Source organism: Marmota marmota, unplaced genomic scaffold, assembly GCF_001458135.2.
Source record: "Marmota marmota marmota unplaced genomic scaffold, marMar, whole genome shotgun sequence".
NCBI lineage: Eukaryota > Metazoa > Chordata > Mammalia > Rodentia > Sciuridae > Marmota > Marmota marmota.
The window spans coordinates 8718456-8742694 of NW_025999945.1; the positions used below are offsets into that span (position 1 = coordinate 8718456).

At 35.4% G+C, this 24239-nt stretch overlaps 1 protein-coding gene across 13 annotated transcripts in view; it reads right to left on the reverse strand.

Annotated features, from left to right (window-relative positions):
- Positions 1 to 24239, reverse strand: part of Cpeb3 (cytoplasmic polyadenylation element binding protein 3) — a 208803-nt gene that overhangs the window by 121494 nt on the left and 63070 nt on the right. For 6 of the 13 annotated variants that reach the window (XM_048801753.1, XM_048801746.1, XM_048801749.1 and 3 more), the window contains exons 3-4: positions 15323 to 15482; positions 5494 to 5550 (exon numbers count right to left, since the gene is read on the reverse strand). In XM_048801753.1, coding sequence (XP_048657710.1) covers positions 5494 to 5550; positions 15323 to 15482 — 217 coding nt within the window. Of the gene's footprint in view, positions 1 to 5493; positions 5551 to 7097; positions 9670 to 15322; positions 15483 to 21197; positions 23044 to 24239 lie in introns of those variants that run through there. The other 7 variants (XM_048801752.1, XM_048801751.1, XM_048801750.1 and 4 more) reach the window with 5 other exon arrangements.

A 24239-nucleotide genomic window follows, 5' to 3' on the forward strand; every position in this document is an offset into this window, starting at 1 on the left:
GGGGGGGGGGGTGGTGGATCAAACCTAGGGCCTCCTACAAATTAGGCAAGCTTGAGCAACAAACCCAGCCCTTTTTGGTTTTTGCCTTTTTTTTTAAAGATATTAAAATTTTAAGTCTTTTAGATTGTTCCAGTTTTATTCTTAGATGCTTCAATTTATAAATATTTTAGACAGTTTGATAAGGAAGAATGAGGGTAAATAATCATTTCACCCTGTCAGAGGGGAAGTAATACTTCAGATTTCTTATTCACTTCTTACCATGGAATATTCTCTAATTACAATCTGAAAGATCTGAGGAAAAAATGGCATGAACTTTTAAACAATACTGAACCTCTGTCCTGTCAAAAACAAATGTTTTTTTCTGACAATATCTTTTCTGAATACTTCCCAAATGTAGCAGTAAAATGCCTTACCTCATCTGAAATCTTACAAAACAATGACGTGGTTAGGGTGAGAATCATTAAATGTCCACGTGTAGATTTTTAAACTAAAGCTTAAGGAGATTCAGAGACTCACTCAACTAGATGCAACTTATTATAAGAAAAAAAGAGGACACTATGACTTAAAAAACTCCCTTCTTGAAGCTGCTTTATTGTCTTGTCACTGTAGTTTAGTTTACATTTTTTAAAATTTTATGTTAGTGGAATCATCTAATATGGACTTTTTTTGGTCTAGTTTTTTATTTTTTACCTCAGCATAATTATTTTAAGAGCTATTAATGTAATTAATTGTATGTCATACCAGTCCATTTCCTTTTTATTGCTGAATACGATGTCATTGTATGGATGTACCACAAGTTCTTTATACATTCTCTAGTTGAGGGACATTTAAATTATTTACCTTTTGGAGCTATCATAAATAGTGCCAATATCACAAGAGATGTAACAGCTGTGAAGGGGCTATAGGACCCAAAGAAGATGCATATTCCAAAGTCAGGTGACAGAAAGTATTTCATCCAGGAAAAAAAAAGATTCACCCCAAACATATGGGAATGTATCCCAGTACAGTCACTCTAGCCTTACAAGATGATTAACAGGTGTGCACCCTTAAATTTCATCAAGAAAACATCTATCTAAATATAAATGGTGTATGATACATTCATGTTTTAAAAATCTAATATGCAAAGAAAAAAAGATCTTAAAAAGGCAGCAATAAAACTGATGTAAACAACTACAACAGTAGCTAACTTGAGCATTATCTACAAATCAGGCACTATGCTGAGCTTTATAAGATTTATATATAGCCACATGCAGTGGCACACTTCTGTAATCCCAGCAGCTCAGGAGCATCACAAATTCAAAGCTGGCCCTAGCAAGTTAGTGAGGCCCTAAGCAACTTAGTGAGACCCTGTCTCAAAATAAAAAATAAAGGGGCTGGGTATGTGGCTCAAGTGGGAGTGCACTTGCCTAGCATGCATGAGGCACTGGGTTCGATCCTCAGCACCACATAAAAATAAAATAAAGATATCGTGTCCACCTAAAGCTAATAAATAAATAAATAAATAACCCCTGGGTTCAATATCTGGTACCAAGAAAAAAAAAAAAAAACCAAAACATTATATGTAGCTGCCAGGCCTGGTTACCAAGAGCTGAGGCACAAGTATCCCGAGTTCAAAGCCAGCCTCAGCACTTAGTGAGACCCTGTCTCAAAATAAAACGTAATAAGGGGCTGGGGATGTAGCTCAGTGATAAAGCACTCCTGGGTTCAATCCCCGTACCACACACATACACACAAAAGATATAGATATATTGCAAAGTGATCATGCTCTCCATTTTACAAGTGAAGAAACCAAAGGCAAAGAGGAGTTAAGAATGTGGCCCTAAGGTCCTATAGCTATAAGAGGTAGAGTCAGATTTGCCTGACTCCAGACATGTGTTTCAAGGCTACGCTAATTCACTGTTTTCTCTTCAGGTCTCACGTGCTTTCCAGCTGGCTTAGAAGATACCTTCTTTGAGCCAATGATACTATCACTTAAACCACACTACTACTCTGTTTTTAATTTTGTACACATCAAGTAACTTTCTAATGTTTACTTGTTTATAACAGCCTATTTTCTCTATGGAAAAAAAGCATCCTCAATTTTCTTAACCAGCCACTGCTTTCCTGAAAGTATGGCTCAACTTCAATTGAGTCCCTTCCAATAATCAAAAATTCTGGATAAAGTTTTAATATCTGTGACTTCATCTCAATTATTTCTATATGAAACTTGAAGGAAAGGAAGGAAGACAGGCCAGTAACAGGATAGAAGACAGAAAAAGGAGACAAAAACTACACAAATATGTATGTGTGCATGTGTGCTACATACATTGCTGGATGATCTGGGCTTAACTCTACAAAAGGGGAGAAAAGTTTTATCACAGCAAATATGTCAAAGCCTGAAAGTCCCAGAAGTACCTCCCAAAGAGGATTATGATCACCTCAAGTTAGAGCCAAACTTCAAAAGAAAATTCACAGTAAGCAGTGCAAATGTCAAATTCTGGTTGTTTTATTTTTGTTTTTGTTTTCCAGTACTGGGGATTGAATATCTGAGCTACATTCCCAGCCCTTTTATTTTTTGAGACAGGGTCTTACTAAGTTGCTTAGGGCCTGGCTAAATTGCTGAGGCTGGCCTTGAACTTGTGATCCTCCTGAGATTGCAGGCATGTGCCACCCACTGTGCCTGCTGTTTATTTGGTTTTGTTTCTTGTTGTGCTGGGGTTAGAACCCAGATTCTCATGCATGCTAGGCAAGTGCTCTACCATTGAGCAACATCCCCAGCCCAAACTCTGGTTGTTTTTATGGTGTATTTTGAGCAGTCAACAGGGCTCCATGTGAATATTGATGCCTTTCCACAAAACCATGTGAATATTGATGCCCTTTCCTATGTGCCGTCCTACTGCAACCATGTGGAGCTCATCAACATTTGATAAAGATAACAGCAAAATGGCCCTTTTAGTACTCTGAAATATATCAGACCACCACAGAAGATACATGCTGAAAGCAGGCATTAAAATTACCTAATCAATCCCCTTCTCTCAAAGATGAGAGAAATGAGGCTAAAAGGGTGATTTGAGCAACATGTACAAAGTGGAAAGGACTTAAATGAAATATCTTATTTAAAAGCAGAGAGTTAAAGAAAATCAAATCAAAGATAATCAAAACCTTTTAAGAAGAAAAATGTCTTTTAGTTTCTTTTTTACCCAAAATGTCACAAATTACACTCTCTCCTTCTTGCAAAAGATGGCTTACATCATGTCAAATTAGATCTTTTCTCAGATACATACTAATTGCTTCAGGCAGACACACTACCATACTGTTCTTTTATATTCAACTCTAAGTCCCATCATCTAACTGAAGCATTTTCACAACTAATTATTGCTAAAACTCAGCAAGATAAGTATGCTTATTAATTCCATCCCTTTAGAAAAAAAAGTAGAGGTAGCATAATCTAAATGTAAAGTGACCCTTCTTTTAGAAATTAGATAATGAAATGAACATGACAGTGGACGCCTTGAATCCGAGCTACTTGAGATCCTAAGGCAGGAAGATCCCATATTTGAGGCCAGCCTGGGCAACTTTGCAAGATCCTGTCTTAAAATGAAATATAAAAAGGGATGGGGAAATAGCTCAGTGGTAGAGCACTTTCCTACCATGTTTGAGGCCCTGGATTCAATCTCCAGCATCAGAACCAAAGAAAAAAAATTAAAAATGAGAATTAAATACTTCAGAATTTTTATTATTTCTAAGACCCTCCAAAGGAGGGGATACCAGCTATATATTTATATTTTTAAAATGATTAACCTGCAACACAAAGCCCTGCCAGTGGTTCTCAGCAGTGCTCACTGGTAAGCACAATGCATCTCAGAACAAAGGAAATGTGGAATACATATTTTGGAAATATCTGTCTTAAGGAACTTCATTTGTATTTCAATATCTTTAATCAAGAGGAAAAGGAGCTGGGTGCAGTGGCACATGCTTGTAATCACTGCAGCTCGGGAGACTGAACCAAGAGGATCATGAGTTCAAAAGCCAGCCTCAGCAAAAGTGAGGCACTAAGCAACTCAGTGAGACCCTGGCTCTAAATAAAATACAAAATAGGACTGGGGATGTGGCTCAGTGGTCAAGTGCCCCTGAGTTCAATCTCCAGTACCAAAAAAAAAAAAAAAAAAGGAAAAGGAATAACACAGCCTTAGATTTACCAAGTGTTTCTCCCATATGTATATAAATCAGTTTGACTATCTGGGAGGATGAGAGAGGACAATCTGATCTCACTCACTTGATAGAAGAGAAAATTTCAATTCTGAGATATTCAATGGTCCTTGTGACTGTCAATTTCTATTCAGAGACTATTCTTCTGTAAAGCTATTTGGTCTACAACACTAGAAAGAGACTTGATGCTAGCTAGACATTTTTTCCAGTGTTAACTGATATAATACATAATAACTGATATAATATACATATTATATTATATACATAATATATCATGACTTTCTGGTATATAATTTTTGTTGCTCTAGTACTTAACCCAACAATTATACTAGTCAAAACAAATTTTAACCTACAAAGCTACTGACACCTATAACATGCAAATTTCACTAATGTGGGAGACCCCTGGATGTTCAGCTTAAAATACATGTCAGCTATTTGCCCATAACGAGAAGATTCTGAGTTATGTATGAACTAATTGATTTATCCATTCACATTCTCTTCCCTACTCCTCCCACTTAATCTCCTTCCTTCATTGCCCCACTTTAATGATGTAGAGTGAGAGCTGGCAAATATTTTCTGAAAAGGGTCAGATAGTAAATAGGGTAGGCTTTGTAAGCTCTGCTTTGTAGCACGAAAGGAGCTTCAGACAATCTATAAATGAATGGGTGTGACTATGTTCCAATAAAATGTTATTTACAAAAACAGGCACTAAGAAACAAAATGCAGGGCTGGGATCCTGGCTCAGTGGTAGAGCACTCGCCTAGCACATGCGAGGCACTGGGTTTGATCCTCAGTACTACATAAAAATAAATAGGTAAAATAAAGGTATTGTGTCCAACTACAACTAAAAAATATATATATTAAAAAGGGAAACAAAATGCATTCTGCTGTCATGTATAACTAATTAGAACAAACTTAAAAAATAAAAATAAATAAAAAACCAGGCATTAAGCCAGATTTGACTTACTGGGCTATAGTTTGCCAACTCTGCCACGGAGTCATAACTTTAGCCAACACAGAATCATGTACAGGACTTCTTAATACACAGATTTCTGAGTCCCATCCTTAAACTGATTAAGTAGGTATGTAGAAGAGCTGGAAACTTTGCATTTTTAATAATTTCCTAAGGGAGGCTGATGTGTTAATCCCAAGGACCACACTTTTGAGAACTACTGGTATAGAATAATGGCCGACACTACGTTCAATGAAAGGTTGAAATATAATGAACAGTTAATAAGAAAGGTGGAAATCATATGTTGCAAACATGATTGTTGTTTTTACAGAATATTTCATATAAGGACTTACTGTTAAGTGCCATAATATTATCTGTTCCCGGATGGTGGAAATTTATTCCCATGCGACCTAAAAAATAAAGTAATTTTATTTTAAGCCAAAGAAAAGAAAACTCAGTATAATAATTTCAGATACATTATAAAATATTAACATTACAAAAAGTTAAAACAGATCAATCTATAACAAAAATGCTACCAAAGGCCAAAGCAATTGCAATTTTGTAAATCAAGTCATAAAACATACACATGAAAAGTCTTAAAACAAAGGCAAAGTCTCAATACAAATAAAATACAACAAAACAAAAAAGAAGCTTCTGTTATAATAGTCTGAAATTTTCACATCTTCCACATTCCAATTTGAACATGCCAATTCCCTGGATTAAGAATTTAATTTAAACAATCATTCATAGTGCCTTTGAAATTCAAGCAGCCAAAAAAAAAAAAGTATATAAACTTGAAGCTTAGAGAGAATAAAAAGAAACAGGTTTCATAATGGCTCAAAATTGCAACATAATTATTAGAATGGCAACCAGAAGAAAGATAGTGAAATTTATGTAACAGAGTGGGGAAAAAATTACTGGTTTAAAAATATATATAGTTTTTATGCTTCCCCCATCATTAACTAGTTTTATGACCTTGGGCATAATATTAATTTCCAGACCTTTATTCTTACAATTATTACAGGAGTTGAAAATTTTTGGCCATATTGGTCAGCTGCCTGTTTTTGTATGTCTCTGAGCTAAGAACTATTTTGACATTTTTAAAGGGTTGCAAAATCAAACAAAAACAAATAATAATATGTGACAGAGGCCATGTGGCCTATAAAGCCTAAAATATTTACTTTTTAGCCCTTCACAGAGTTTCGAAACCTCTGGTCTACTAGATGATGAGCTGGAATCAGAAGTTTCAACTAATGACCCTCAGGGATAAAAGTGAAAGATGTAGATATTTGATTTTTTTTCATTTGTTATTTGAGACCAAGAAGTGGATATATCAATAGAAAAATTACACAGTATCTTGTATGGGGGAAAATGTACTTGGTAAAATTTTTTGACCAATTCTTTCAACAAAACAGTTATTAACGCAACAGTTTTTAAAGCTAATATGTATAAACTTGGTTCTACAAGGTTTTGTTTTGTTGCTGTTCTGAGGACTGAATTCAGAGAATCACTCTACCACTGAGCTTTTTTTGTTGTTGTTGTTTTTGTTTTTTGGTACTGGGAATTGAACCCAGGGGTACTTTACTACTGGGTTACATCCCAGCCCTTTTTAAAATTTTTTGACACAGAGTTTCCCAAAGTTACTTAGGGCCTCAGTAAATTGCTGAGGTTGGCCTCAAACTTGCAATCTCCTGCCTCAGCCTCTCAAATTGCTGGGATTATAGGCATGTACCACTATACCTAGCTCTTTGAGGTTTTAATGTCCAGTTATGTCAAGGATTATGAAATTCTCAGAAAATGTTAACTCTATTTCACAACCACTATTTAAATTTAAAAATGTCAAGCATATATGTGGGGAGAAAACAGTTATTAACAGAAAGCTGGAGATAAAGTAAAAGCGATCGATTTTTACAATGAATATGATTTTATACATAATTGCAAAAGAGACAATTATTACTTGGTATTAAACTCTGTTATTGAAGATTAGAGGAAAAACAGCATCATCAAGCTCTTCTGGCCCAAAAGAAAAGCATCACAGAAGAAGAAACAGAGCAGTTGCCTCGAATAAAAAGGAGGAATTATAAATTACTAGGGAAAAAATTATGTTTTTTTAACCTAAACAAAACATCCTAATTTCTTAAATATTCTATGATAATTTGTGAAAGGTCATTTCATACTAAGAATTAGTGAAGGGCTGGGGGTGTAGCTCATTGGAAGAATACTTGCCTAGTGTGTGCAAAGCCCTGGGTTTAATTCTCAGCTCCCTCAAAACAACAAAAAGTGTATAAAAATCAAATCCCTCAGAAGTGTAGGTGTATCACTTGCATTGGGGTGTGTGTGTGTGTGTGTGTGTGTGTGTGTGTGTGTGTGTAAGAACAGAAAAATCATCAACAATTTATGAATTCTAATAAAATTTTTCTAATTTGCCAGTAAGCATTTTACAGGGATTTCAATAAAAATGATTTTGTTTTTATTATTTTAAATCTTATTAGGACAAAGAATATTGCAATTGTCCTAGTTTTGTGGAGACTATCTTGCTAGCATTTATAATATACTAAAATTCCTATTCAGAATCCATTATAATGGTTTTGACAGAAAATCCATGCCTATTTTTATAGATTTCAGACCTTTTCGTATTTATTAGAAGCTAATTATTAGAAATTTCAAAAAGTACCCCATTGTTGGAAGATACACCTAATGTATCTACATATGCAAATGTTCCATATGCCTTGTTATGTTTTCTGATTTTTAAGTCATTTTAAAGTCCCTGAACATTATGGTTCATACTATATGTAATGAGTGCTATCTCCTACCATCACCTTCATCAGAAACTATTATAGAAGAATCTGTCACCAGAACAGGGTTTTGACTCAGTAAGAACAATTTACATTCTGGCTTCAATTAGCTATACCAGTGTTCTCTCCTCCATTATTTCCAGAATCCTGACTACCAAATACTAATATACATGAATATTAGATGTGACTCAGAGAAGGGTGTAGTTCCTACAAAGCTAGGTTCCCTAATATTACTAGAATAATAAAGGGTTATCAAAGAAATCAAGTAAAGCCCAAATTCAACTGATCCTCATTCAACTTCTTTTATTCCGTATGTCTACGTTTGTAGGAAAGAATTATGTAGTTTATAGCCACTACACCAAATAACAATTTTTGTATATTTCTGGATGGACAAATATTCTCAAACTTGAAGGGGTGCTGCTTTCATCACTCAAAACTTAGATCCTTTTTGACTCTTTTCATAAGAGGTTAGAACTTTTCAGCTTAGACAGTTGAACTGGAAGGAAGCTGGGTTATTTTCTAATTATCATTCTCTGTCCTGTACTGATTACTTCCAATTCAATCTTTTTAAGAAGCAAAACAAGAGCCTTAGGCACTGTTTTGCAGATGGAAGGCATCACTAATTGCTGAAAAGCAAAGCACTTTTTACTTTTCCTGGTATTCTCCCTAATTCTGTTTGACTTCAATGGATCTGTGGATGAAAGCTAACAACACATGCTTTTATTTAAAAAACCTTGGGGTCAATGCCAGAACCATATAACCAATTATTTAAATATAATTTAATTTTCCCCTCCAATTAAATGTAATTTTTGTTTCATTATGTTTTGTTTTGTATTGTTTTGGTAAAATCACTTATGGATCAGAGCTGTAGCTCTGTGGCAGATTACTTGCCTAGTGAGTGTAAGGCCCTGGGTTCAATCCTCAGAACTGCAATAAATAAATAAATAAATAAACTCACTTATGGCTTCTGCAAGCTAGTTACCTCTTCAAAAATTAATGTTTAGATTACAAAATGCAACAGTTTCACTGGAGATACATTAGATAGTACAGGAAAATGAAGATTTTATATCATTAAAGACAAGCACAGTTATCATTTTGATTTATACTCTTCCAATTTAGGGAGTGTGCATATGGGATGGTTTCTTTTCTAAGACTAGAATTTTTCTATATATTCTTTCTTAATATGTTGTATGTATTCATTTTTATGGTTGTTAAGGGGTTTCAGACAAGAAAGAAAATATATAACAGCAAAAGGAAAACTAGTTCCAAATTCAGATGAGGCCATTTCTTTTTTATTCCTTTTGTCCAACAAATACTGCTGTTTAATCAGCTGTGAAAATAGAATCAAGTGTGTGACATCTGGTGATTTTTGTTAATGCAGTCTGGTGCTGCCAGTGTGACATTTTGTCACCTGTCCATGGTCTGCTATTTTTAAATTGTTCTTGTCAGCTAGCTATCTTTTAAGTATAGTGCAAAATATAAGGTTTCAAAAACTGGAAGGCATACTTGGTTTTACTGAGTTAAATGATGCTGTGGAAATCTGAGACTATGTCCCACTTTGCCTACTACATAGCACCTGATAAATAAGGTTGAGAGGGGATAGAGGGAGAATTTAGAGAAAAGGGTTACAAATGGTTATTTATACTGTAAAAATCAGTTCCATAAGCTTAATTCACATTTATATTTTAAAATCTAATTATTAAGACTAAAGTTTCAGAGTTCAACTAAAACTAAACTTGAATGTGTCCAAAATAAAACTTGGAATTTTTATTAATTCAAAATTAATGATGAAATTCATTTCTTTACTTGTGCAATATGTTATAAATTGGGGAAAAACTGCTGTACCTTCCTCTAATCACCACCTTCAGAGAGCTTTACATAACAACATATTAGCGCTATATTCCAAAAAAGATTATAAGGTAAAATGTATATTCTACTGAATATTATTTCCCACCACTTTTTTCTAAAAATTTGGCAACATATTCCTTAAGAAAACATATTCATAAAAAAGAAAATGTATCTATAAGATACAATATGTAAAAATATAGAAAAAAAATTAAAAAATTTCTCTAAAGGAAATCATTAAATTCTGGTACTATGTATTCTAAAGATGTCCCAAATAACTAATCAGCAAAGTAAAAGGCTTAGGCCTAAGTTTAATTCCTAGTTTCTTCACCTACCAGTAATGAATAATTTTCAGCATTTTTCCCAGGCTGGTCTTCAAACTCATGGGTTCAAGTGATTCTCCCACATCAATCTCACAATGCTACCACACCTGGCTTCAGCAAACTGTTAAATCTTTTGTGCCCCTGTTTCACTTAAGATTGTACTTCAGAACAATAAATCAGAATTTCTAAATCCTTTTCTTTTAGAACTGTCAGATGATTAAAATGCTATATGTAAAGCTAGGCAAGGTAGTGTAAATCTGTAGTCCCAGCTACCTAGGAGGCTATGATGGGACGACTGCGTGAGCCCAGGAAGTTTGAGGCCACCCTGGACAACAAAATAAAACTCGGTCTCAAAAAAAAAAAGTTGATGGGCATGGGCTGCATTCAAGGCCTTGTCTCAAAATAAAAAAACAAAAAGGGCTAAGGATGTGGCTCAGTGGTTAAGCACCCTGGGTTCAATCCCTGGTACAAAAAAAAAAAAAAAGTTGAAAAATCACTTCTTGCTGATTCAGAACCAGTCCCCTAATAGAATCTGTTCTGTGTGTGTGTGTGTGTGTGCCTATGCTCATGCGCATGTATATATGTGCACATGTGCACTTGTATGCATTTATACATGGTACTGGTGATCAAACCCAGGGCCTCATGCTTACTGGCAAAGCTCTACCACTGGTGGAATCTGCTAATTTTATACAAGATGCACTGATAGGCTAAAGAGAGATAACAAAAATAAAACTAAGCAATGATTCAAGCATCAGAAGTAAAGAGACAATATATTTTTCTAGAACATCCAGGAAGTCAGTCATCAAAATGTAGTGAAGATGCATTTTTCTTACAAGAAAATCTCAAAATTCCAAAAAAGGGGGACAATTTTGTGAAAGTCTCTATAATACTAAATTTAAATTGTGATGAATAAAAAAATGCCTTTATAACAACAAAGGGATAGCATTCACTCCTTCCAAGTTCTGTCAATTTAAATGTACCTAAAGCACTATTACCAGAAGATACGCTGGTTTTTCCTCAGACTGTTTTAGTATACCTTTGAAAAGCAAAACCCTCAATATCAGTTCTTAACTGATACCTGCTCTTTTCATTTTTCAAGTTTCACAAATGGCAAAGGAACAGAAAATTCAAATATATTATTAAAACTCTTCATTAGGCCCTACTCCCAGTCAGCCAGATCTTTTGTTTTAAGGAAATGGCTCAGGATAAAGCAAAAGTGACTCCCTCCCTGTTTTCTGACTAGATGCCTGCTATGTTGTGCTTCCCTAGCTAGAGGATAGGATCTTTGCTTCCCAGTATCACCAACTCTGCCAGCACACTGAAGTTGGTATTCCCTTATTATTCTAGAGTACGGAGAATATGACTAATGAAATCAGGTTTTCAAGTCAGGGGACAACTATAAAGACTGTATAGAGATGAATCTTCCCTCTACCTTTTTTTTTGGTCAGGGGAATAGTGGGGAGTGAACCCAGGGGAGATTTACCACTCTGTTACATGCCCCCCTTTTAAAATTTGGAAAAAGGTTCTAAGTTACTAAGAGTCTCACTAAATTGCTGAGGCTAGTCTTGAACTTGTGATCCTCATACCTCAGTTTCCCAAGTCACTGGGATTACAGATGTAAGCCACTACATCACCTCTGTGTATGTGTGTGTATGTTTGAGGGTGGGGATTCTGGGGATGAAATCTATGCTCACAATCACTCTATCACTGAGTTTTATCCCTAGCCCTTTTCCTCTCTTATCCTACTTCTTTCAACACTAGAAATCCCCTTAATCATCATAGTTATGAGAAGAGTTGGCTTTCCCTTCAATCTACTACAAATAAGAGCGGAGATCAGCTGGGTATGGTGGCACATGCCTGTAATCCCAGCAACTCCAGAAGCTGCAGCAGAAAGATTGCAAGTTCAAGGCCAGCCTCAGCAAATTTAGCAAGACCCTGTCTCAAATAAAAACATTTTTTAAAAATGGTTAGTGATGTAGCTCAATGATAGAGTACCCCTGGATTCAATCACCAGCACTTTTTCTTTTTTTTTTTCCTCCCCTGAAGAAAAAGTAAATTGAGCTCTAGGGGAAAAACCACCAAGACAAAGAAACATACAAAAGACAATTACTAGCCAGGCTCAGTAGCACACACCTGTAACCCCAGCCACCTGGAAGACTAAGATCACAGGTGTGAGATCAGATTGGATAATTTAGTCAGACTCTGTCTCAAAATAAAATAAAAAAGGCTGGGGGTGTAAGCTCAGTGGTAAAGCATTTGCCTAGCATGTGGGAGGCTCTGGGTTCAATTCCCAGTGCTACAAAAACAAAGAAAACAAAACTCCACCACCCTATACTTGATATCTGAGACCATTAAAATAGTGTTCCTATATTCAACTGGAATAAGAAGACTCTAGGCTGAAGTGTAGGCAGGGGACACTGAAGATAGGATGGAATAGAGAAAAGTGTTTCTGGACATGCCCATAGAGAAGTCACACAGTAGATACCCTAGCCTACTGTACTTCTCTTTTTTTTTTTATATTTATTTTTTAGCTGTAGATGGACACAACACAATGCCTTTATTTTTATGTGGTGCTGAGGATCGAGCATGGGTCCCGCCCATGGTAAGCGAGGGCTCTACCGCTGAGCCACAATCCCAGCCCCCATACTTCTCTTAAAGCTTAATCCATGTATTTGTTTACATTTTTTGACCCAAAGACCATCACTATGAATTTACCTTAAAGACATGCTATATGTCTGAACTCATTCATGGTAGCATTATCTATAATAAAGGAAAAACTGTAAACAACCTACAAGTCCCAATATAAGTCCTATTAAGAAATTATAAAGATCAAAGAGAAACATGGATAATATTTACTATATGGGAAATAGAAAACTAAAGGACACACCATCACAACGCATGCATGCTTGCTTGGTTCCTTCTTTTTGCAGTACTGGGAATTGAACACAGGACATTCTATCTCTAAGCTACATTCCCAGTCCTTTTTAATGTCTTAAATTTTGAGACAGAATCTAGCTAAGATGTCCAGGCTGGCCTTGAGCTTGTGTTCCTCTTGCATCAGCCTCCTGGGTAGCTGAGATTACAGGCATGAGCCACCATGGCTAGCCACAATGTTTTATTTATTTAGTTAGTTAGTTAGTTACCTTTTAGTTCTAACAGTTTTCGCTACTTTTTAAAACTAAAATTACTTAAAACATTTTAAGGTGCAAGTATCATTCATTATGGTAATAGGTGATAAGGATCAAATGTGATGCTATAAATCAGATCTAAAACTCCCCTGGCTATAAAGGGAAAACAGGAAGCCCAAACACCCCGAAGCACAAAGGACAATGACATACTGATATCACTGATCACAAGAAAGTAGTCCATTTATATGAAATCACTGTGGTAGTTAGTATGATGAACTGGGAAACTGCAACCATAAGGAGGCTATAAGAAAGTGTGCATGAAGTGTCTTTCAACTTATTAGGATATATTTATTATAAGCACAGTGCAGCAAGCTTTTATAGACAAAACCTCATAACTGCTAGTAAGGAAGGCTATGCAGAGGTAGTTGGGCCTGCAATAAAAAAGACCACCACAAATGGAATCAGGTATTATATCACCCCACAGTGAGGTTCCCTCCTTACACTATGCCAGTTTGATGAAACGAACTGCTCAATGGAACATAATAGCTTCTGCTTAACCTAAGTACACAAAATTCTGGTAAATTATTTTAGGCTACAATCTAATAACCTTTCATAATCTTTTACTGCAAGTCAAAAAGAATACAGCCCATAATAAAACATGTATGCATAGAAGAACAGGACTTGAATATTTTAGAATAAATAGGAAAGGCTTATAGCTATTTATAGTAGAGAAGGATGACATATGTAGCATATGTAGCCTTAGAATATTCTAAAAATGCAAAATAGACTGTGAATGTTTTGTTGTTGTTGTTGTTGTTTTAAACATCTTTCTCACTTCTAAGTGAATTATGCTTTAAATTACCAGGTACTTAATCTTTAACTGAAGAAAGATGTGGTAACAATAACTAAACATAATAATGTTTTTTTTCCCTGCTTCTGAAGGCCTTAAAATAAAGCTTTACTGGGGCTGGGGTTGTAGCTCAGTGGTGGAGTGTTTGCCTAGTGCATGTGAGGCACTGGTTTGATCCTTAGCACCACATAAAATAAATAAACAAACAAATAAATAAAAGTATTGTGTTAATCTACAATTAAAAATATTTAAAAATATATATCTAGCTTTTCTGAAAATCTTTTACTTTCTTTATAGTCTACTCTAACTACTACTTTTCACTGGAAACTGAGAAAATCAGCAGAAAATCATAAGTATAAAAAGAAAATGATGGAATGGACTTGTGATGTGTCTTGAAGAAGTAAGTGTCAGATGTTCATAGTCAGTCACACCCTATATAAAGGCCTAGAAAGAACCAAGGTTCACATTAGATGGGCATCCCTGTGGCAAACTCTTCAGTTTTCAGATATATTTAGGTCCTAACCTAAGTGGGGTATTTCCACAGAAAATTTGTATTAGTATTTAAAATTTTATAGGGTACCTAAAAATCCTATAATCCATAAAAGGAATGATATGTAATGATGAATGAAACATCTGTCCTAAATTTATATGAACTCTAAAATAGGAAGTCCTAATATTGTTGACCTTTAGACTCTCTGCCTTATATTTAACCCAAAACATTTATATACTTTAAGCCATCTTTCTTGTGGTTTAGCTTCAAACTATGCAAAGGGTCATTGGCTGTTCTTAAATCTGTGTTACAATACTTCCTATAGGAAAGTGATAATACTCTAATTAAAAGGAATCCTTTTATGCAAAGCTTTCTGATGTAGTCTTTGAAGACTGATTTACTAAATCTCATACTTCCTTGCAGTATACCTTGACTTAAATGGACTATGCAAATTTAGGTTTCCAAATGCCCAAAGCTCAGAAAATTTATCTTCTGGTCTCATGCTATAACCATGACCTCAGCTACCCCACACATGCTTCTTCCAGACATTACTGAATAAAGCAATCAACCTTAATTATTGCAGGTAGCTGAACCCAGGTTAAAAACAAAAATCAATTTTAAATACATTCCACAAAGCTTTACAGAAGCAAAACAAAACAAACAACAAACAAAACAAAAAAATCACAATTATTAAAAAGCTGATTTTTGCTTAAAACACCAAGCAAGGAATGGACATATGAATATTCCTAACCTGCGAAATGATTCCTCCACATTATATCAGCGAAACTCATTGGTGGGCCACTGGGAGGGTAGTGTTTACCTTTCAGAGGCTCATGATCAGTCCTTATCATATCCATTAAGGAGTTCTCCAAGGAGTGCAAGTTAAAAGTGTCATAAGGCCTACTCCGGTCCTAAAAATAAAAACACAGAACAAGACGATACATAAAATTACTTCATAAAGTAAATACCAAATTATTTGCTTCCTGCTGTGGATTGATGACATGAATGAAAGTTAAAGATATTTCTAAAAACACAGTCCTTCCTTTCATTAAGACTAATGATTTGGCCTATTAAATTTATTTCTAGTTTCCAAAATTAATTAAATTGAATCCTCTTCCCTAATATTTTATAAAGTCAATGCCTCACTAATGGACACTGATTTTCTCTCAAATGAAGTGAAAAAGTAAATTCAAAAGGGTAAAGTGAATTAGCTTTGCCCTCTACCTTCCACCCCATGCCTCCATTGTTAAATGAATAGAAATTTCTCCCACCCCCAGAGAACCACAATGTTAGTACTCAGTTTACAAACAGACTCACTTCTCTGAAGAATGAAAAGGTGATTATCATTTTAATGTAATTGTAATGGATATCTTTAATATTATGACTGATAAATTCCATACTTCAGATACACTAATAAAAATGTGACCAAAGTACTAAAATTACCTTCAGAAAAGCACTAATAAAAAAATTTTAACTCAAAGTAGTATTTCCATGATGTATAAGTAAAAAACAATTTGAAAAGGGAAAGCTACTACAAACTAAGTGAAAAAGGGGAAAACAAAACAAAACAAAAAAACCCTGTTCCACCACATTTCACTCCAGCCCACCAGAGACCATAAGCTACAAGTTCTTCAAGTCTAAACCTAATGGGAAGTGTAGTTTATGGCCTAAGGTAATTCTATAAAATAGACTTTGATTGCTTTATTTAAGAAAGGCAAGAGTCTGGCAACGTGGGAGGCTGAGGCAGAAGGACTGTAAATTCAAGGCCAGCTGGGGCAATTTAACAAGACCCTATCTCAAAATAGGAAAGAAAAAAAAAGGTGGGGCTAGGGGTATCACTCAGTAGTAAGAGACCTCTGGGTTCAATCCTTAGTACTACCAAGAAAAAATAAAACAACAACAACAACAACAACAACAACAAAAAGACATACATCTCAACAGCCAAATCAAATCAAACTACAGTGTACAATTTATCCAGCCTTGCACTAACACTTACCCCTCTCCAATGAACAGCACTCATTAGTTTCTTTATCCTTGGATAAGAAAGAAACATAGATTTTTGTTGCTGTTCTCCAGTTTGGTTTCTATATAACTCAAGGGTTTTTCTTTTACCTTTAAGGTCTTCTGACAGATCATTTGTTTTGCTTTTGGTTTGCTTTATCAGTGGAAGCTCTAATTACTTAAGCAGTGAAGCTGAACTTCCAGAAATGCAGGCTTATCTATCCCCATAAGAAGTATCATATTCTTTCTCCACAGAAAAAGCCAGAAGTAAACAAGCATGCTGATGAGGAGGCAAAATGACAACCTATTTCTGGCACTGACAATCCCATAATGAATATCTAGGCACCTTCTATCATAACCACACTTCTAACTAGAATACACTTCTAACTGTAGATATGAGATCCTTTCAGAACAGGCTGAAAGGAAACTGTAAGACAAGACTGATGGCATTCAACAATCTTTCCAGTCAGGACATTTCTATTTTTTCATCTAATTCTTGATATAATCTTTCACATACCCATTTTAAATATAAAGAAGGCAAGGGTTAGAAAAGATTAAAACCAGGATCTAAACTCAAAGCTAAGCCCAAAGAGTATAAAAGTCTGTCCAAAATTGTTGATTCGATCCATATGGGGTAATTAATGAAAACTATAGAAACATAGCACTACATCTAATTGTTGATGAAATGACCTTTTGGCAAGGTGGCAGTGAGTCCCTGTCACAAAAGGATATCAGAGATTAGATGACCACCTGTCAGGAAAATTGGTAAAAGTGATGGGAGGAGGATTTATGTGTCTAAACTGAAATGGTCCCCAAACCAAGGAGACCGTCAAAATCACAGGTAGCTCAGGTTAAAAACACAAGTTTCTGGGTTCCAGCTCAAACCACTTCATCATAATTTTAAAAGAAATAAATGTTCCAGGTGATTCTTATGACTTGCTGAGAACCACTAGACTGGGTGATTCTTCAAGTTAAGTCTTTCTACATATGATTCTATTCAGTAAACTTGGGCAGTAAATTGAAGGAAGGGAATAGAAGAGAAGCAGCATCAATAAACAGCCAGCCATTTTGCAGAAAGCCAGCTTTGTAGTTTTCTGATTATGGATTAGACAGGCAGTTGGTGAGTTAAATTTTAAAAGCACAAACTGGCAGAGTGTGGGTAGAAAGCTGAGGCAGGAGGATCACAAGCCTGGGGCCAACCTCAGCAACTTAGTGAGGCCCTAAGCAGCTTAGTGAAGCATCTCAAAATAAAAAATAAAAAGGACTGGGGATGTGGCTCTGAGGCTAAGCTAAGCACCCTTGAGTTCAATCCAAGTACCATAAAAAAAAAAAGCACAAACTGGAATCAAAATCTGATTTTCAAATTCTGCCTCTCCAATTAACTGACATGTCACTTTGAAAAAATTTCTAAGCCTTGGTCATCTTCATCTACAAAATGGGGATGATAATTCCCTCTTCATGGTTGTTTTCAGTACTAAAAGATAGAATGTACAACAAGGCATCTGTACTATGTACCTACTATAATAGTAGGAATAATTCAAAAAGACTTCTGTGATAACACTGGAACACAGATTTAAATCCTCAGAAGGTCACAATGCTAACCCAGCAGAGTTCACTTATGTTTAACAGATAAAGACATATGCCATGTGAAAAGCATGACAGAATTGTCATAGGCTTCTTAATTGAGAAAACTTCAGTCCTCTAAGAGACTTATTTTCTCATTAAAATTAATTCCATTCATGCCTCATCAATTTATATTTGCTGCATACCATTCATCTTTTTTGTTTTACAAGTACTAAACGATGCTGAAATAACTGATTAATCAGGAATCCAGCAAGACACAGAACAGAAAGTACAGAGAAACTGAAAAATCTGTAGTGAAATTCAAAGGAAATCATGTACAGGGAAAAGGCAGCCACAATTTAGCGTTCAACTATAAAAGTCATAAGTAGCAACTTACCTGTTAGATTTTTTTTGTAAGTTTTGTTTCCCAATATAAGCAAAAAGAAAATATTTCTCTTTTTTTGTTTGTTTGCTTTTAACAAGCAAGCACACCAAGAAGCATTAGGACATCTATAAATAATAGATCCCATTACTGACTCTTTTTCTTTAAAGATAATCAATGGCAGACATTATCAGTTAGTTATATATATAGGAGCAGCCCACCCCCACTATATAATCACTGCTTTTTTTTTCTTTCCCGGCTTGACTTAATATTAATAAATTTGTCAAGAATTTAAAATTACCTCACAACTCTATAAAGGAGGTAACTTTTGGCACCATCTTATAAATTAAGCAAGCAAATCTTGGACAGATTAAGTAACTGGCTGAAGGTTATGGGGCTAATAAATGGCAGGGCTCAAATTTAGTCAAATCCAGACAAGCTCTTAAGGACTTTTACTGTACCACCTTCCTGACTTCCTACTCTCTTCAGTATTAAGTGTTTCTACACATACACCCTTCACTCCCTTTAGCCTAATCCTAACATGATCCAGAGAGGTCTCTCTGACTTCACTCTGCCATATAAGCAATCTCTCACTTGCCCTTGGTGAATTACTCTTGTTCAAGTGACAATTAACCTCAAGAAGCAGTCTGATCTACTCACCAGCACGGCCCGAGTCTACCTGTACTACTAGCCCATCCCATTTACTCATTCTTTTCTTTTATGTTCAATAGTAGGGATTGAATCCAGGGGTACCTATCATTGAGCTACATACCAGTCCTTTTTATTTTTAGACAAGGTCTTGCTAAATTGCTGAGCCTGGCCTTGAACTTGCAATCCTCCTGCCTCAGCCTTCTAAATCTTGGGATTACAAGTATGTGCCACCATGCCCAGTTTACCTGCCTTTTACTTGGGAGAGGAATCCAGGACCTCTTTATACAATTTCTGGCTTATACCCAGGTCTTTTCTCTCCTAGAGACACGAAGTAAAAGACTGCAAAGATCAACAGTATCTGCAAAAATTAAAGTAGGTCTGGAACTAAATGATAAGATTAACTATGATGGCTTCTCAATCCTCACCACACCACCCTGCAGGGTAGGTATTATCTCTGAATCAGAGGGGAAAACATGCTCACAGAGTTATATAACTGCTCAAAGTCACAAAGCTGATCAGAAATCAGGATATGAACCTGTCTATGATTCTCATGTCCATGCCAATAATATTCCAATGCTTCCACCCTGATTACCTGCAGTGTGTCTCATGAACATTGGGGGCATAGTTGGGGAGAATGGGACATAGAATAGACCAAAAATCAAAAGGTGAGAAGATATCTGAAAGGGCTAGGAAAGGACAGATATGCTTATAAAATAATACAGAAAAACAAAAAGAGGAATTCCTGAAGGAAGGCTTTTCTATTCATCATATGACTTTAATATATACATAGATAAAACATTTCAAAGTTAAATGATTATAACACCAAGAAATCATAAAACTAGTCATTTCTAAGTTTCTACCCTACTGTTCTTACTTTCTACCATAGTACATACTATTTGAAAAATGCTGTATGTCTTCTTCCACTCTCCATATCACTATATATATTTGGCATGTATTCTTGCAAATATTTAAAAATGCAGAGTTGGAACTCTATATGTATTGATTTCACATTCATGGATTCAACCAACCATAAATTGAAAATATTTGAAAAAAAACTGCATCTGTATTGAACATCTACAGATTTCTCATTATTCCAACATTATAGCATAATGACTATTTAATAGCATTTACATTGTTATTATGTATTATAAGTAATCTAGAGATAACAAAAAGTATAGGAGGATATGCACAGGTTATATGCAAATTCTATGCCATTTTATACAAGGGACTTAAGCATCTGTGGATTTTGGTATCTACACAGAGATCCTGGAACCAACTCCCATGAATACCAAGGGATTCTTTTTCTATATACGTACCTATAGAAAATACATTCAGTCTTATATTATTTTTTCCTGTAAACATAAAAGTGGGCATACTGTTGTGAAACTTGCTTTCTTCAACCAATAATAGATATGTACTTCTATCTCCCCCACTTATCAAAGACATATCCTTCCTACAAAGTAAATACAAGGTTAACTTCCTTAAGAGAAATCAAGTAATCATCCAACTACACATTTTATAAAATAATTTGATTTTGAAATTTCTTCCCATCCCTCAGTTTTCTCAAAATTTCTATTCTAGGCCTTTAGTTGCATCTCTTCTATGTCCTCCACAACTTTGGCACTACGGTTCCTCACTCCCTAGTGTCTATGAAGGATACCTCTAACAAAGAAAGAAAAGGATCTGTGGAACTTGTCACCCTGATTGCCTCACCAAAGAGGCAATACTCCAAAGTTCAACATGAAGTGATTTCAAGTACAGAATTTGTTTAGGAACACCAAAAGAACAGACAGGATTCCATGATGAATTTTAAATTAGATCAGTAGTAACAAACTTCCAAAGTATTGCAGAGCAGAAGTCTAGGAATTTGTACTTCTAAACCAATTACTGCTGTTATTTGTCACAACCTGTCAAAAGCAAGAGGTTTTTATATCAAATTGAACTTTGCTGAAGTAGCAAGCAGCCTAGCATACATTTGCCTTAATATTAAAACTGCTTCCAAATAAAGGGGAAACCTAACCTCACTAACCTCAGGGGAAGGGAAAAAAGCTTCTCAAATGTAGATTTTCTTCTCAAGTATCAAGTCCTCAATCAATGGTATATTGTAGCCAGGCATGGTGGCACTCAGGAGTCTGAGGCAGGAAGATCACAAGTTTGAGGCCAGCCTCAGCAACTTAGACTCTATCTCAAAATAATAAAAAAAAAAATTAAAAAAAATAAGGGCAAAAAATAAAAAGGAATGAGGGTTTTAACTATCCCCAGTGAGACTACTAATAAAGTACAGGCCTCTGGAAAAGGTGAATCTATACTCTCCTTCAGTTACACAAGGGCAAGCAAGTGCTCCTTACATCTAACCTAAAGTCCTTATGAAATTGAAACTTTTCCCTTTTCTGTTGGGAGTGGAGAGAATAAACTAAATTTGCTGTGAATGTTAATATTCCTTAAAATTGTTAAACATTGTCTTCAATGCAATAAAAATACTCACAAACCCTTAATACAGCTTGGAATAAAATTAGGCATGTCCCAATGTTTCTTTCTTTCTCTTCCTTTTTTCCTTTCTTCCTTTCCTTTCCTTTCCTCCTTCCTTCCTTCCTTCCTTCATTTATTTTTCCTGGCAGTACTAAGGATTGAACTCACAGGTACTTTACCACTAAACTACAGCATCAGCATTTGCACTCCTTCTGCCTTAGCCCCCTGATATGCTGGGACTATAGGCATGCATCATCACACCCTGGTCCCATCTTTTTCTGCTTGAGGATGACTAATTCATATTACCTAACCTTTCTTTATCAGATTACACTTTTCCTTGCAGTGTAATAGCAAACCAAGCTAACTAAGATTCTGGAAAGATTAAAAAAAAAACTGAGAATAGTTTCACTTGCTCTGAAGGATGCTCAAAAATTAGATGAGCATGACTCAACTGGAAGCACATTTCTGTCTTGTCTCTTCCTGTTCCCCACAGTCCTAATCTTCTTTCACAGCTCTTCACATTGGTTTTGGTCAGGCAGATCAGATAAGAGACTCAGTATATCAGATACAGGGAAACACAGCTCTTGGAATCCCTTATTCACCTGAAGTGACCCTACATACTGAGGCCAAATCCCTCAGGGAAAATTCTAGAGGGGTCAACTGTATAAAAATTGCAAATGTCTGATGCAGCTGCTACTGACTCTGGTAAATAGTGCATAGTTGAGTAGTACATAAGCACTTTTTTAAAAAGAATGATTATAGGGTTTGGCAGTGTGCTAGGTAAAAGACAGAGATGAGCAGATACAGAAAGATACATAAAGGTAAAAAGAAAGCAGTGACTACAACTTAAAGTTTTCCCTTCCCCTGGTTACTGTGCAAGTGTGACTTCTGAAAGTAATTAGCTGATGTCACTTCAAGTCATTGTGTAGTTAGCCAGCAGGATATTATCACAAGTAGCTTAGTAGGCATTTATAGATATAATAATGTAAAGGGAGCTTGACCTTTGCTACCAAAACCTAGCCTTAAACATGATGCGAAAGTACATGTGGCTCCTCATATTCTTATCTTTTTACTGATCATAAACATCAAAATCCTTCTACAACATGGACCACATCCAGCTAAACACATCCAGTTAAACACTTCTTCCACCCCATATAACATGACTCCAGGTAACAGCACTAACTTAGTATATCATATTTACTTCTTTACGTGCCTGTCACCTTCAACAAACTGTAAGTCCCATGGCAGCAGAGGTATGTCTTATTTCTATATTCCCATTACTACAAAAGAGCTTAGCACACGGTAGATATATAGTAAATGCTTGTTTCATATTTAAATTGTCATTCTGGTGATTTCATTTTGCATAATTTTCACTTGAAACTAACAAAAACTTCACATATATTATAAAGGCTTTTTTAAAAAAAAAAATCCAAGCTGGGTGTGGTGGTGCACTCCTGTAATCCCAGCAGCTTGAGAGGCTGAGACAGGAGGATCACAAGTTCAAAGCTAATCTCAGCAACTTAGTGGGGCACTAAGAAATTTAGTGAGATCCTATCTCAAATTTTAAGAAATAAAAAGGGGTGGGGATGTAGCTCAGTGGTTAAGTGCCCCCGTGTTCAATTCCCAGTACCAAAAAATTAATTAATTAATTAAAAATTTAAAAATCCAAAAAACTCTGACATTTCCAAAAGTTGACTAGGATGCAGAACAACCAGAACTCTCAAAAATTGCTGGTGAAAATGCAAAATGGTACCACCACTTTGGAAAAACAGTTATCAGTTTCTTATAAAGTTAAACATAAGCTTAATTTCAAAATTTAGCAGACCACTCCTAAGTATTTACCCAAGATAAATAAACATACATGTTCACATAAAATCTTGCACATGGGTGTTTATAACAAAGGTATAAAACAAGTTTATTCACAGTTTCCCAGAACCAAAAACTACCCAAATGCCATCAACCAAGGAACAGATAAACAAATTATGGTATATTCATATAATGAAATATTACTCACCAAATAAAAACAAATGAATACAGAGCTATAGTAACAAAAACAGCATGGTATTGGCACCAAAATAGACTTGTAGACCAACGGTGCAGAATAGAGGACACGGAGACAAACCCACATAAATTCAGTTATATCATACTAGACAAAGGTGCCAAAAATATTCAGTGGAGAAAAGATAGCCTATTCAACAAATGGTGCTGGTAAAACTAGAAATCCATATGTAGCAAAATGAAATTAAACCTCTCTCACCTTGCACAAAAATCAACTCAAAGTGGATCAAAGACTTAGGCATTAGAACAGAGACCCTGCGCCTAATAGAAGAAAACATAAGTTCAAATCTTCACCATGTCGGCCTAGCATCTGACTTCCCTAACAAGACTCCTAAAGCACAAGAAGTAAAATCAAGAATCAATAAATGGGATAGATTCAAATTAAAAAGTTTCTTCTCAGCAAAGGAAACAATAATGTGAGGAGAGAGCCTACAGATTGGGAGAAAATCTTTACCACATGCACCTCCAATAAAACATTAATCTCTAGGATATATAAAGAACTCAAAAAACACCAAAAAAAAAAAAAAAAAAAAAAAAAAAAAAA